The sequence below is a fragment of the Heterodontus francisci genome, chromosome 19, assembly GCF_036365525.1.
Source record: "Heterodontus francisci isolate sHetFra1 chromosome 19, sHetFra1.hap1, whole genome shotgun sequence".
Lineage (NCBI taxonomy): Eukaryota > Metazoa > Chordata > Chondrichthyes > Heterodontiformes > Heterodontidae > Heterodontus > Heterodontus francisci.
The window spans coordinates 83,598,948-83,614,524 of NC_090389.1; the positions used below are offsets into that span (position 1 = coordinate 83,598,948).

Here is a 15,577-nt window from a genome sequence, read left to right on the forward strand (position 1 = left end):
TCCCTTTGGAGGCACCTCTGCCCTCCACCTGCCATCTCTATGTGAAGGTGAGACTAAGATCAGGAGCTCACTCTGCAATGAATCATTGTCACAAACCCAAATACTCCAACTCACCTCACGGCCTCCAATTCTGTTGCTTCGAAATCACTGTACCCAGTTTGTTGTAATCTGTGGAATGGCTGAATAATTTCAGGACAGATTTTGCCTCTTTAAACTTGGAAAATATTCTTCTAAGTGACTGGATCCTCAAATTAAGAACTTTCGAGGATTATGTTAGTAATTCTGAATCAAAGTAATATAATGGGATTACTATCCGTTTCGAAACACCCTAAGAAAGGAGTGTTGGTTGGCTCATTGTTTTTTTTCTGTAATCCCAGTCTACAACACCTGCCTTCAGTTTACTATAAATATAATGTTCCATTACTGTTCTGCTTCTCAGAAAAAGAGGCAAAGCTGGAACTACTGGACTGAAATGTGAGCCTGTAAGTGTGGTGTTCCACCAGAAATTCATCCCTATCCCACATCTCCATGCCTGAACATCTGCAGTCAGTTTTCTGCCCTGCCACATATTTGAAAGGCTCACTCAAAATCCTAATGTGATTGCCACCATGATGTACTCCCCTGCCTGATCCTTCTCGACCTCTTTGCAGTTTTTGATATGGCTGAACACACCATCCTCCTCCAAGGCCTCTCCTCCAGCTCCAGAGGCTTCCCTTGCTTGGTTACATTCTTATCTTTCTAATTATTGCCAGACCATCTTCAGCAGTGTTTTCTCTTCCTGCCCTCACACTACTACCTCTGGAATCCCCCAAGGATCTAGCCTAGCTCTCTCCTCATCCTCATTTGCATGTTCTCGCTTGGCGAGATCATCTAAAGACCAGGGGTCAGGTTTCACATGTACGCTGATAACACCAGGCTCTACCTCTCCACCACTTCGCCCGACCCCTCCACTGCCTCTGTGTTGACAGATTTGCTTGTCCAACATCCAATCTTGGATGTGCCATAATTTCTTCCAGTTAAAGATTGGGAAGACTACAACCATTGTCTTTTGCCCCGGCTGCAAACTCCATGCCCCTGCCACCAATTTCATCCCTCTTCCTGGCCACTGTCTGAGGCTGTTCACGATTTCGGTGTCCTATTTGACCCTGATGTCATGAACAGATATGTTATTGACGGGCGGGGAAAGACCAGTCACTCATGAAATCTTCCTCACAAACCATGACGGCCATACCATCATGACTAGACACTTCTTCCCTTCCCCTGCCCTCACCATCCTGCACCTCTCACCCATCACCGCAAAACCATGTAATCTCCTGAGAGAGGCAAGAAAACAGAACAACAATCACTGGGCGAGTAAGGAAACAAATACTTTGGAAAATTTCTCTGCCAACTCCCTCAGGTAAGTCTTAATTTCATTTGGTGGCATAACTACTCAAAGATGTGGACTGGTTAAGAACTAACCACTGCAGAGGAATAAGATAGAGGAATAGAAACTAAACAATAAATATGCCCTGAATTGAAGAGGCAATGGGTAATTCCAAAATCAGAGAGAATAATATGCTGAAGTGGATAACATTGGTTTTTGTTATTCAGGGTCGGCCTGGTTTACCAGGACCTCAAGGTCCACTTGGCCCAGTTGGACCTCCAGGGCTCCCTGGCACCATAGATGGAGCCCATCGAGGGTTGAAGGGTGACAAAGGAGATCCGGTGAGTAGTTAACCAGTAACTTGTCCTAATTTAACGCAACTTCGCATTTTTCGAGGATTCCAATGTAAGCAAATGTGAAGTTGTCCACTTTGGACCTAAAAAGGATAGAACAGGTTACTGTCTGAATGTTGAAAATCTAGAAACAGTGGAGGTCCAAAGAGACTTGGGGGTCCAGGTACATAGATCAATAAAATGTCATGAACAGGTATGGAAAATAATCAAAGAGGCTAATGGAATGCTGGCCTTTATATCTACAGGACTAGACTACAAGCAGGTGGAAGCCATGCTTCAGCTATACAAAGCCCGAGTTAATAAACACCTGGTGTACTGTGAGCAGTTCTGGGCACCATACCTTAGGGAGGGTACATTGGCCTTGGAGGGAGTATAGCATAGGTTTACTAGAATAATACCTGGACTCCAAATGTTAAATTATGAGGAGAGATTACACAAACTAGAATTGTATTCCCTGGTATTTAGAAGGTTAAGTGGTGATCTGATCAAAGTTTTCAAGATATCAAGGGGAACTGATAGGGTAGATAGAGAGAAACTATTTCCACTGGGTGGGGAGTCTAGGACTAGGGGGAATAGTCTAAAAGTTAGAGCCAGACCTTTTAGGAGTGAAATTAGGGAACACTTCTACACACATAGGGTGGTAGAATTTTGGAACTCTCTTCTGCAAACGGCCATTGGCGCTAAGTCAATTGTTAATTTTAAAACTAAGATTTGATAGAATTTTGTTAACCAAACATGTTAAGGGTTATGGGGCAAAGGCAGGTAAATGAAGTTAGGTCCCAGACCAGTCATGATCACATTGAATGATAGAACAGGCTCTAACAGCCCGTTAATTTGTGGAATTTATCTGTTTTCCAGGGATACCCAGGAAGAGATGGTATAACAGGATCAGCAGGCAGACCAGGAAACCCTGGCCCATCTGGACTGCCTGTGAGTAACTAATGCACCTACACATGCCAACATATTGCTGGGAGTGGGATCTATAAGGGAAATGGAAAGCCAGGAGTGTTTGCACTCACTTTAACCTTTGTTGTTAAAAATCCAACGGGTTCGCTAAGAAAGCTGCTGTCCTTACTCTGCTGGGCCTATAGGTGACTCCAGTCCCACACAACATGGTTGACTCATGACTGCCCTCCAGAGTGGCCTAACAAGTCCACTTAGCTGTAGCAAAGCACAACTATGCCATATGGACTGCCGAGGTTTAAGAAGAATGACTACCTACACAATAGTGCTGACCAGTATCCCCCAACCAACTTCACTAAAGCAGGGATATGGTAACATAATGGTTATGTTACTGGACTAGTAATCCAGAGGCCTCATACTGATCCAGAAACACAAGCTCAAATCTTACCATTAAATTCAGTTAATTAAATAAGTCTGGAATAAAAAGCTAGTATCAGTAATGACGAACATGAAACTACTGGATTTTTGTAAAAACCCATCTGGTTCAATAATGTCCTTTAGGGAAGGAAATCTGCCATCTTAACCTGGTCTGGCCTACATGTGACTCCAGACCCACAGCAATGTGGTTGACTCTTAACTGCCCGCTGAAATGGTCTAGCAAGACACTCAGTTGTATTCAAGAAGGCAGCTCACCATCACCTTCTCGAGGGCAATTAGGGACAGGCAACAAATTTTGGCCTTTGTCAATGATGCCCACATCCTTTAAATAAATTTTAAAAATCTGGCCATTTATCTCTTTGTTGTTGCAGGACCTTGTTGTGTGAAAGATTACATTGCACTATTTCAAAGAAGAGAAGGGGAGTTCTCCCCAAATATTCTGATCAATATTTATGCCTTAACCAACATCCCTAAAACAGATGATCTGTTCATATATCTCAATGTGGGAGCTTGCTGTGCATAAATTGGCTGCCACGTCTCTTAATTCCAACATTAAATACTCTTCAAAAAGTACTTAATTGGCTGTAAAGTACTTTGCAACATCCTCAGTTTGTGAAAGGCACTATAAAACTCCAAGTTCTTCCTTTATTTCTCAAGGAAAAATAGGGCCAAGATTTTGTCCTGGCGATGGGTGTCTTGACCACCAGCAAAAGCTCCGGTGAGAGCCCCCTTTGCCTCCTCTGGGGAAGGCCTGCCAAATCAAGTGCCAATTAAACACTTAAGTTGTCAGCGGCGGGTCTTCCCGGGATCCAGGACCATGGCGACGGAAGTCCTGCCCTGCTGAGAGCTGTCGGCCAGTCTGAGGCCAGCAGCTCTTTGACTGAGCAGCGCCACCATGGAGGCAATGGCTGCTGCTGGTGGAGCACTCACACGAGGCCCTGGAGCCAGGCCACAAGTAGGTCAGGGCGGGAGGGGTTGCAGGGAGGATGTGGACGCGTAAGGTTAGTGGGGTGGATTCAGCAGGCCCCCCTCCCCTGATGTCAGCTCCCTCGTTCAGGCACTAAGTGCCGTTTAATGATGGACCACCCTCCCCTCCACCCCCCCCCCCCCCCCCGAGAACCAGCAAGCAACCCAGGTGACTTTTTCTGCCGTGCTTCACGTGTGGCAACAAGGCCACCCATCGCTGGGCTAATTCCGCCTCCAGCGGGATGAGGTTCTTAATTGGACATTAATTGCCCACTTAAGGACCTCAATTAGTGGCAGGTCAGGAAGGCCGTTCATAGGCCTTCCCACCCCGGATTAAATTGGGTGGAGGCGGGAAGGTGGTGGGTTCCCTGCCACCATCCCGCCCGATTATATACTCTCACCTCCAAACCCGATGCGGGGGAGAGCATAAAATCCCCCCTGGGGGTGGACACTAAAAGATGTGCATCTCCCAAGAACAAATAAAAAACATGTACGTGGGTGTTTGTGTTTTGGAAAACGTGATGAAAATTGAGGCTAATCATCTGCGTAGTCAGGACAAATGAGCAGCCACTGAATTGTATTGTGTAGTCATGACAATGCAATTGTTTTTCATTTGTATTTCACTGGAATAAACATATTTTTTGAATATTTTTCTTAGCTTACATTGTAACTTTAATTTTTTTTTTAGGGCAGTCAAGGTGTTCCGGGAGTGCGAGGAGATCCAGTAAGTGGAAATTATAATAGAGGGACTTTGTGATCACACTTTTTTAAAAGTTTAACACCGATCAATAGAACTTTCTCAACTGTCTTGACGTGACCATCAGTTTAGAAATGTAACCTGTTGTTTAAGCATTGTGTGTGAAGCTGTCTCTCAGTGGATCTGTTATTAAGCGAACTGCCTCATGCGGAGCTGAACTGTGTGGCCATGACACAGGTTTGATTCCTGGTTAGTGCTACAGTGACTTTAATGTCCCCTGAGCTGGGCAAGGGTGCACTTTGCAAGTGATCTGCACTAGAACGGTGTGGAAGTCCTGCTCCCCCCACCTTCCAATAGTTTCAAGTCACTCACTGTTCATGTGCATGCATCAAGATTAGCCACTGGGTGAGCGTGACCATTTTTTTAGCAGTTGCAGTTTCCAATGTCACACCTTCCATTAAAGGATTCTTAACAACAGAAAAGCAGGCATTCTCCCATCTTTTACCAAAAGAGGGATTTGCTCCCCTTAGCATCCAATCTGTAGAGGTTTGTGTCCACACAGGAGGCTACGTAAGGGATCCATGTCACTATTAAAGGAAGAACAGTGGATTTCTCCCCTGTGTCTTGACCAACATTTATCCCTCAACCAACATCATACAAAAAAAAAATGGCCTGATCATTATCACATGGCTGTTTGTGGAAGCTTACTGTGCACAAATTGGCTGCCATGTGCCCTTAATTATTACAGTGACCACACTTCACAGTAGCATCACAGAATCACAGTGCAGTACAGTTTAGCCCATCGTGTCCGCACTGGCTCTCCGAATGAACAATTCACCTAGTGCCTTCTCCCTGTAACCCTGCACATTTTTCCTTTTCATATAACTGTCTAATTCCCTTTTGAATGCTTCGATTGAACCTGCCTCCACCACACTCTCAGGCAATGTGTTCCAGACCTTAACCCTCCGTGAAGAAGTTTTCCCTCGTGTCGCTTTTGCTTCTCTTGCCAATCACTTTAAATATGTGGCCTCTCGTTCTCGATCCTTTCACGAGTGGGAATAGTTTTTCCCTATCCACTCTGTCTAGACACCTCATGATTTTGAATACCTCTATCAAATCTCCTCTCAGCCTTCTCTTCTCCAAGGAAAACGGTCCCAACTTCTCCAGTCTGTCTTCATACCTGAAATTCCTCAGCCCTGGAACCATTATTGTGGATCTTTTCTATACTCTCCCCAATGCCTTCACATCTTTCCTAAAGTGCGGTGCCCAGAACTGGATGCAATACTCCAGCTGAGGCCGAACTAGTGTCTTATACAAGTTCAACATAACTTCCTTGTTCTTGTACTCTATGCCCCTATTAATAAAGCCCAGGATACTGTATGCTTTATTAACTGCTTTCTCAACCTGTCCTGCCACCTTCAGTGAGTTATGCATCTATATACCCAGGTCCCTCTGCTCTTGCACCCCCTTTAGAGTTGTACTCTTTATGTTATATTGCCTCTCCATGTTCTTCCTGCCAAAATGAATGACTTCACATCTCTGACATTGAACTTCATCTGCCACTTGTCCTCCCATTCCACCAACTTGTCTATGTCCTTTTGACTATCCTCCTCCCATTCACAATTGTTCCAAGTTTTGTATCATCTGCAAATTTTGAAATTGTGCCCTGTACACCAAGATCTAGGTCATTAATATATATCAGGAAGAGCAAGGTTCCCAAAACTGACCCCTGGAAAACTCCACTACAAACCTTCCTCCAACCCAAAGAACGTCCATTAATCGTTACTCTCTGTTTCCTGTCACTCAGCCAATTTCATTTCCATGTTGCGATTGTCCTTTTTATTTCATGAGCTATAATTGTGCCCACAAGTCTGTTGTATGGCACTGTATCAAATGCCTTTTGGAAGTTCTTCACTGGCTGCAAAGCTTTGGGACATCCTGAGGTTGTGAAAGGTAAGTTTTTCTTTTTTGACTGGTCCCCTATCTGAGAGGTCTCTGTCCATACAGGAAGCTACTGATCACTGTTGATTTTGAAATATTTGCTTCTTGTTTCAGGGGGTGCCCGGTAAACCAGGATTAACTGGCACAGTAGGTCCAAAGGGAGAAAAGGTGTGTACATACTGCCTCTTTAACAGCACATAAAGAATCAGGAATTTGATTTAATTGTGGCTTTATTAAAGCTTCTAGTGTGGTATTAAAACATTCTGAGGTATTCCCTTAAAATACTGGTATGAAGTAGCACCTATCAAGAAACTGTGATGCTTCCTGTAATTGGACACTTCCTGAAAACTACCTGCAGTTTTCTGTTGCTTTCCTTCCCTTTTCTTCCTTCACACACACAGCAAGTGAAAATAATCTGAGAATAATATGGGATGACGGTTATCCCTCGGCTAGAAGGGTCTTAAGGGAAAGCATTTGGGGCTCTTTTGATCCTGTTACAAGTATATACAACTCTACAGTACACACCCTCTGCTGATTCAGCGTAGGTGGGCATTCTCACTCAGGCTCCGAGAGTTGTTGGGGGGGGGGGAATGGGAAATGTGGGAGATACGTGCTATTCGTTAGTGTGACTTTGCTCTGTTGTAACAGTGTAGAGGGAACTCCTTGCTGGGAGTGCTTGATGCTGACATGGGTTGCAAAAAGTAGGAGGAGGCCACTTGGCCCATCGTTCCAGTGCTGGCTCTTTGAAAGAGCTGATCAATTTACTGTGCATGCCACAGCTTTTCCCCCATAATCCTGCAAATTAGTCCCCTTCAAGTACATGTCCAGTTGTCTTTTGAAAGTTCCTATTGAATCTGATACCACCGCCCTTTAGGTAGGTGCGTCCCAGATCCTGCAGCATTTACATTCCTTACCTTGATGAGCATAAATTTGAATGAAGAGTGTTTTTAATTACCTGCAGTTTCCGTTCAACAATCCTGGGCTGACTTCAGTCTGTTGTAGAGAGACCAAAATATCACAGGTGCTGGAAGTCTGAAGTGTGAACAGAAAGGGCTGGAAATACTCAACAGGTCAGGCAACATCTGTGGAGAGAGAAACAGAGTTAACGTTTCAGGCCAGTGACCTTTCATCACAACTGGAAACAAGTACAGAGGCAGGGACAGGGAACAGAAGGGGTGAGGGATGGGGGAAAAGAACAAAAGGGAAGGACTGTGACAGCATGGGAGGCTGTGTCCGAAAAAAGTGGGAGCAGAGGTTATGATCTGAAATTGTTGAACTCGATGTTGAGGCCAGAAGATTGTAAAGTGCCTCATCGAAAGAGGAGGTGGTGTTCCTCGAGCTTTCATTGAGCTTCACTGGAAGAGTGTTGGGAGCTGAGGATAGGGAGCTCAGATTGGGAGCGAGAAGGAAAATTAAAATGGCAAGCGACCGGAAACTCAGAATTATGCTTGAAGACTGAATGTGCTCAGTCCCTGTAGCCTGGTCACATCATGGAACTGCCCGCAATTTGGCAATGATGTTCCACTTTTACTCGGGGGCTATGGGGGTTGTGTGGGGCGGGAGTGGCGGGGGTGCAGGTGGAAAATTAGAACAATGCCCCACTTGTACAGTTGCAGGCGCTGTTCTGAGATTTGGGGGAGAGTAGAGGGAGTGTTACCCATTGCACTGTATCTGAACTGAGAGTGCTCGACACCAGATGTCTCAAATGGAAACGTTTTCATTGCCCAGCACTAACTCACCTCACCATGATGAGCATAATAGGAACAGGAATCAGCCATTCATCTCCTTGAGCCTGCTCTACCATTCAGTTAGATGATCTGTAACTGATGAACACTCACCTGTCTTAGCTTCATATCCTTTGATATCCTTACCTGACAGAAACATGTGTCGATCTCAGTCTCGAAAGGTCCAATTGACCCCCAACATCCACAAACCTTTGTGATAGAGAATTCCAGATTTTTACTGCCCTCTGTGTAAAGAAGTGCTTCCTCATTTCCCTCTTGGAAGGCCGAGCATTATCTTAAACTATGTCCCCTCCTTCTGAATCCGCCATCAGAGGAAATAGTTTCTCCGTATCTCCTGTATCAAATCCTTTTAGCTTTTTAAACACCTTGATCAGATCACTCTCCAGTCTTCTGTATGCCAGGAAAATAATGCTCGTTAAGTTTTGTGCAACTTATCCTCATACATTAACCCTTGAATCCTGTCATCCTGGTGAATCTGCCCGACACCCCCTCCAGGGCTAATATATCCCATCTGAGATGCGGAGTGCAGAACTGAACACAGTATTCCAGCTGGGTCTGACTAGAACTTTATAATATAATTTTTTTTTTAAGTAGAAAAGAATAGTTTCAACTGGGAATATGTTGACATAATTTATTGTCCGTGAGAGGGGCTTTGAGACATCCTGGGGGTGTGAGAGGCATTATATTAGAGCAGATTCTTTCTTTTTATTTATATCTGTGCATTTCTTCCTCTTTTAGGGTGAACTTTTCCGAGTAAGCGATGGCGGAGGACATCCTGGCAGAAAGGGCGAGCCAGGTCATCCAGTATGTACATGCTCTCACTGTATACATAGAATTACAGACAGCTGTATTTTTTTCTGGTGACAGGGGTCTCGGCGATGGGCCAGAAGGTAGGGTGGGACCCCGCATCGGCCCTCTGTCAGACCCCCGAAGCCAATTCACAGCGGGCAGACAATTAACTGCCCACCGTCAGGGATGCCCTTTAAGTCTTTGAGGGACGAGCTTCCGCCTCCAAAGTTGCCGGCCAATTGGAAGGCCAGCAGCTCTGCAACACCAGCTGCGACTGCCAGCTGTACCGAGGACTGGAGAAGAAGCCGGCATGGGTGAATGGGGTTGGGGGTCACCGGGGTCATTCAGGCAGGCCCCGGTGACAGGGTTGTGGGGGGGGGAGTGATTTCCCCGGGGGTAGACAGCAATCATGGCCCAAGTTCTGGTCTTATTCACATCTACCCTATTAAACCCTTCCATAATCTTAAAGACCTCTATAAGGCTACCCACCGCCTTCTCTTTTCTGGAGTGATATCATTTCATTGAAAATTCACAGTGCGCAGTATGAGTTGAGTTTCTATCTAGGCAATGATAGGTGTTGTAGTGGTCATGTGACTGGACTAGTAATTCAGAGAATGTACATTCTCCACAACAATGTGAAAATTTGAATTAATCTTTTAACAATCTGGAAATTGAAAAGCTGGTACCAGTAAAAGTGACCTTGAAGCTGTCAGATGGTGGGGAAAAAACCCAGTGGCTTGCGAATGTCCCACTCCCTCATCTTTAGTTTGGCCGAGCGAGACTCCACGCCAGGAACAGGATCTTGGGAAAGTTGCCTAGTTGGACATAGAGCTGAAAGAAGGATGTACCGCATTCCCCATGAATGAAAAGAATACAACTGTTTATGTTCTGCACCTGCATCAAATCCCAGCCCTACAGAAACAACTTTCACCATTTTGCTCCATTGCTTTGTGAGGATTGGAGGACCCCAATGCCAAGATAGCTGACCCACCTATTGCCTGACTCGAGTGCACAGTCTCTGGAATTGATCATTTCCATGGTGTTGCTTCTGTTAAGGAAACAAAAACACAATCTCCTCTTTGGTGCCTTGGAAATTCTTAATTTGTTATCACTCACTGAAATCAAGGCTGTATTTGACTGAGTATGGCATCAAGGAGCCCTAGCAAAACTGGAGTCAATGGGAATCGGTGGGGGGGGGGGGGGCGGGAACTCTCCGCTGGTTGCAGTCTTACCTAGCGCAAAGGAAGATGATTGTGGTTGTTGGAGGTCAATCATCTGAGCTCCAGGACATCACTGCAGGAGTTCCTCAGGGAAGTGTCCGAGGCCCAACCATCTTCCGCTGCTTCATCAATGACCTTCCTTCAATCATAAGGTCAGAAGTGGGGATGTTCACTGATGATTGCACAATGTTCAGCAATGTTTGCGACTCCTCAGATACTGAAGCAGTCCTTGTAGAAATGCAGCAAGACAAGGGCAGTATCCAGGCTTGGGCTGATAAGTGGCAAGTAACATTCACACCACGCAAATGCCAGGCAATGCCTAACTCAAACAAGAGAGAATCTAACCATCTCCCCTTGACATTCAATGGTATTACCATCACTGAATTCTCCACTGTCAACATCCTGGAGGTTACCATTGACCAGAAACTGAACTGGAGTAGCCATATAAATACCGGGGAAGAGCAAGTCAGAGGCTAGGAATCCTGCAGCGAGTAACTCGTCTCCTGACTCCCCAGTGTCTGTCCAGCATCTACAAGGCACAAGTCAGGAGTGTGATGGAATATTCTCCACTTGCCTGGATGAGTGCAGCTCCAACCACACTCAGGAAACTCGACACCATCCAGGACAAAGCAGCCCACTTGATTGGCACCCCATCTGCCACCATCAACATTCACTCCCTTCACCACTGATGCACAGTGGCAGCAGTGTGCACCATCGACAGGATACACTGCAGCAACGCACCAGGGCTCCTTCGACAGCACCTTCCAAACCCGCGACCTCTACCACCTAGAAGGACAAGGGCAGCAGATGAATAGGAACACCACCACCTGCAAGTTCCCCTCCAAGCCACACACCATCCTGACTTGGAACTATATCTCCATTCATTCACTGTCGCTGGGTCAAAATCCTGGAACTCTCTTCCTCACAGCACTGTGGGTGTACCTACGCCACATGGACTGCAGCAGTTCAAGAAGGCAGCTCACCACCACCTTCTCAAGGGCCATTGGGGATGGGCAATAAATGTTGGTCGAGCCAGCAACACCCACCTCCCATGAATGAATTTTTAAAATCCTATTAGTGCTGTTGATTAGTAATAGAACCTTACCTCCCTATCTCTAAAGCCTCCTCCAAGCCTACAACCCTCCCTTTTTCTGTAACCTCTCCCTCTCTAAAGCCATCCCTACCTCTGTAACCTCCTCCAGCCCTACAACCCTCCGAGATCCCTGCGCTCCTCCAATTCTGTGCATCCTGATTTTCTTCACTCCACCATTGGTGGCCATGCTGCCTGGGCCCTCAGCTTTGAAATTCCCTGCCTACACCTCTCCACATCTCTATCTCTCCTACTTAAAGACACTCCTTAAAACCTACCTCTTTGACCAAGTTTTTGGTCACCTGTCCTCATATCTCCTTATGTGGCTTGATGTCAAGTTTTGTTTGTTAATGCTCCTGTGAAGCACCTTGGGACATTTTTACTAAGTTAAAGGGGCTATATGAATGCATGTTGTTGTTAGCTCTTGATGCAATCTCCAAACAGAAATTAGAAATGGTAGGTACTTCGACACATATCTGTTCCTTTGTTACAGGGTATTCCTGGTCCACCTGGTCTTCCTGGACTGAGGGGAGAAAATGGGTTGCACGGCCAAATAGGACCACAAGGTCGCATCGGCCCTCCAGGGCTCCCTGGGAGGTCTATCAAGGTATGTTACCATCTCAGCAAGAAAATACCTTTGCAGGAACAACTGAATCAATAGCAAATATGAAACACCCACTTAGTCCCCTTTATTTGCTTGATAGTTCTGTTGTGTTTAACGCTTGTTGATGAGTTACAGGTAGCTCTCGAGGAAGTGAGACATTGTAAGAATACCCTTCGAGGTTTTTCTTGGTTACATGTCAGCTGTGGCTCAGTGGGTAGCCCTCTGAGTCAGAAGATCGTGTGTTCAAGACCCACGCTGGAGATTTGAGCACAAAATCTAGGCTGACTCTCCTAGTGCAGTACCGAGGCAGTGCTACGCTGTTGGAGGTGCCGTCTTTTGGCTGAGACGTTAAACCAGGGTCCTGTCTGCCCTCTCAGGTGGATGTAAAAGATCATATGGCAGTATTTCAAAGAAGAGCAGATGGGTTATTCCCTGGCCAATAGCACTGCTTGGCTTTAGAAGGTTGAAGGGTGATCTTGTTGAGATGTTAAAAAGATTCAATAGGGTAAATACAGAGAAACTATTTCCTCTGTTGAAGGAATCAAGAATGAGGGGACATAATCTTAAAATCAGCGCTCCACCATTTAGGAGAGAAATGGGGACACACCTTTTCAGACAAAGAGGAGCAGAAATCTTGAATTCTCTGCCCCAAGGGGTAGTAGATGCTGAGGATTAATTGGAGCTTTCAAAACCAAGATCAGTAGACTTGTGTTAGGTAAGAGTATCAAGGGATATGGAGCAAAGGCAGATGAATGGAGTTGAGGTACAGATCAGCCGTGATCTAAATCTATGGTGGAGCAGGCTTCTGCAGCCGAATGGCTTATTCCTGTTCCTATGTTTAATACATCCTAGTCAGCTCGCACCCTGACCCAGAAGTCAATTCAGTGAGATCCTATCTGCTCTGAAAGTCACTGAAAATTACGGAATAATCAGTTTAAAGCAGGGAGTTCAGTATTGTCTGTAATAATGTACTTGTGCCTTGAATAGAGTCAATGTTGACTGTTTGCCACCAGAATTGTTTGAAGAGTGTTGAGTGTCCTATTCTATACGATGGCATTGTAAAACGAATAGTTTACTCTTCTCTGGAGACAAGTTGTTCGAGGAATGTGCTCCTCAGTATGTTTCTCGTTCTGTTACAGGGGGAAAAGGGAGAACCAGGTGAGAGAGTAAGTGAATGTTTCATTCAATCATCATCTCAATTTGATTTATTTTAGTGTCTGGTTTTCCTTTTTATTTTGCTCCTGTTTCTGCCCTTCGCTCTCGAAGGATGTGACTCGTGCTGGGGTCGGGTCCATATGCTCATCCTTCAAGTGAAAGCCTAAACATTGTGTGTTTAGAGGTGCCTGGTCCCAGGGCTACCTCCTCGCCATACTTGATTTAATCCAGTCCTCTGCGGTTGGGACCTGGGCCTCTCCCTCTTGCCCTATGTTAGCTGGGTTTCTGACTCTTACCGTTGGCCAGTTTACAGAGGCCTTTAGAGCCAAATACTGTCCTGTCCTCACCCAAAGTCCATCCAAATATGGACACTTACCAGCAGGAGCTACACCCACCATCCCTCCAGGGTTTGCTGATACCAATTGTACAGGCAAGGCTCCATATTATGAATATTATCATCTGAACTATCTCACATTGAACACATGGCTTCTTTCCACAAATGCCTGACTCTGCAACTGTTTTGATTCCAGGAATTCCTGTCTCTCCAACTGGCCAAATCTCAAGTCTGCTGTGTCTCTAATTTATCTCAATCTGAGGGACACCATATGGCTGTGCCTGAGGACTGTTTGTTTACCTGTCCAGATGAGTCCCAGTGCTTCCTGTTGCCTTGTTCAATTGAATTCCATTGCTGCAACTAGCCCTGTATGTGGTCGGGTACTCATCCCGTTCATTGCCCAGTTAGGTTGCGTCCTGGGGCTTCCTGGTGCCCTGTTTGGCTGGATCCCAGGCATGCATGTTACCCTGTTAGGTTGTGTTATAGGTTTATATATTACACCAACACTTGGCATTCTCTAAATTTGCACCTAGAGTACACAATGGATTCACAGGAATTGAACTGAACAATCAGCATTATTTCTCAGCACTAGATGTTATATTGTTAGGTTTGAGAAGGTAAAACACAGCCAGGTTTGATTTATTCATGTTTTCCATTAACAATATAAACATTAACATTGGAAAATATATTCCTACATCTCATTTGATGAAGGTGACAGCACCTTCCAAACCCACACCTCGAAGGACAAGGGCAGCAGTCACACACCATCCTGACTTGGAACTATATCGCTGTTCCTTTACTGTCATTGGGTCAAAATCCTGGAACGCCCTTCCTAACAGCACTGTGGGTATACCTGCACCGCATGGACTGCAGCGGTTCAAGAAGACAGCTCACCATCACCGTCTCAAGGGCAATTAGGGATGTGCAATAAATGCTGGCCTTGCCAGTGACACTCACATCCCATGAACAAATAAAAAAAATTGCATCTTCCAACCCTGTCCCTGTTAAGATTTGATAGATGTACAAGGATTTATTCAATGTATTGGTTCAATAGTGATTGGTTTGCACACTTTAGCAGGGAAGAACTCGGGTATTCAGTTAAAAAGTGGGGCAAAGTCCTGATATCAGGTGGTTCAGCTTCTGTAAGTCACACCTCTTGCCAGTCACTCAGTGTTGGAGGTGATAGCAATACAAGCAGCCCAGACGCCGTGTTCATGAGGCTGCAAGAGAATGCATTAGAGCAAAACAGTCTCATTTTCAGTATGTTGCTCACATCACCATCCACCCACAATAATCTCCTGCGGGGGAGTGCGCATAATGTTTGAGGTGATGTTGCTGGTGGGGTATCGACACTGCACCAGCATACCAGCTGGGCAAAGGATGTGTGAGATAGAAAGTGGGAGTGGGCGCAGTCTGACCCCACTATCAAACTGCGCCCACTCCCACTTTCCCAGCCCAGTAGGGATGTTGCGTGGCAGCAAGGGGCATATTGAACTGAACGGACAAGCAGAGCAAAGAAACCTATTGATAATTTGACTTTTCCCACAGTATTCGGTGGACGGAGCAGGTCAGAAAGGAGAGCCCGGCCGAACGGTGAGTATTAAGCATTTGGAGCACTACTCAAATTAAGGAACCTGCATTACATTAGTTAGAACTAACAATGCATTTTCTTTCAAGGGAAGTCCTGGTGAGTCTGGTAGCCCAGGACCGAGAGGACCCCCTGGGCTAGCAGGACGGAATGGTGACAAGGTAAATATGCATTATTTTCATTCTTGATTTAAAGGCCAATAGGATCGGGAAGATAAACCAGAAACAATATTCCCAGGGCAGCAGGAGAGGTGGGCACAGGGTCAGGGCTGTGAGGGACAAGTTTAGGACAGGCACTAGGAGGTCCCTGCTCACACTGAAGGTGATCAAGAGCTGGAATAGTTTGTCACAAAAGCTGGAATGAATTTCTTTGGGGTAGTTTAATCTTA

At 45.6% G+C, this 15,577-nt stretch overlaps 1 protein-coding gene across 1 annotated transcript in view; it reads left to right on the forward strand.

Moving 5' to 3' along the window:
* The window catches only part of LOC137380421 (collagen alpha-1(VII) chain-like), a 177,709-nt gene that overhangs the window by 159,435 nt on the left and 2,697 nt on the right, over positions 1-15,577 (forward strand). The window contains exons 35-43 of the mRNA XM_068052349.1: positions 1,594-1,707; positions 2,578-2,649; positions 4,715-4,750; positions 6,779-6,832; positions 9,148-9,213; positions 12,002-12,115; positions 13,252-13,278; positions 15,150-15,194; positions 15,279-15,350. Coding sequence (XP_067908450.1) covers positions 1,594-1,707; positions 2,578-2,649; positions 4,715-4,750; positions 6,779-6,832; positions 9,148-9,213; positions 12,002-12,115; positions 13,252-13,278; positions 15,150-15,194; positions 15,279-15,350 — 600 coding nt within the window. The remainder of the gene's footprint in view (positions 1-1,593; positions 1,708-2,577; positions 2,650-4,714; positions 4,751-6,778; positions 6,833-9,147; positions 9,214-12,001; positions 12,116-13,251; positions 13,279-15,149; positions 15,195-15,278; positions 15,351-15,577) is intronic.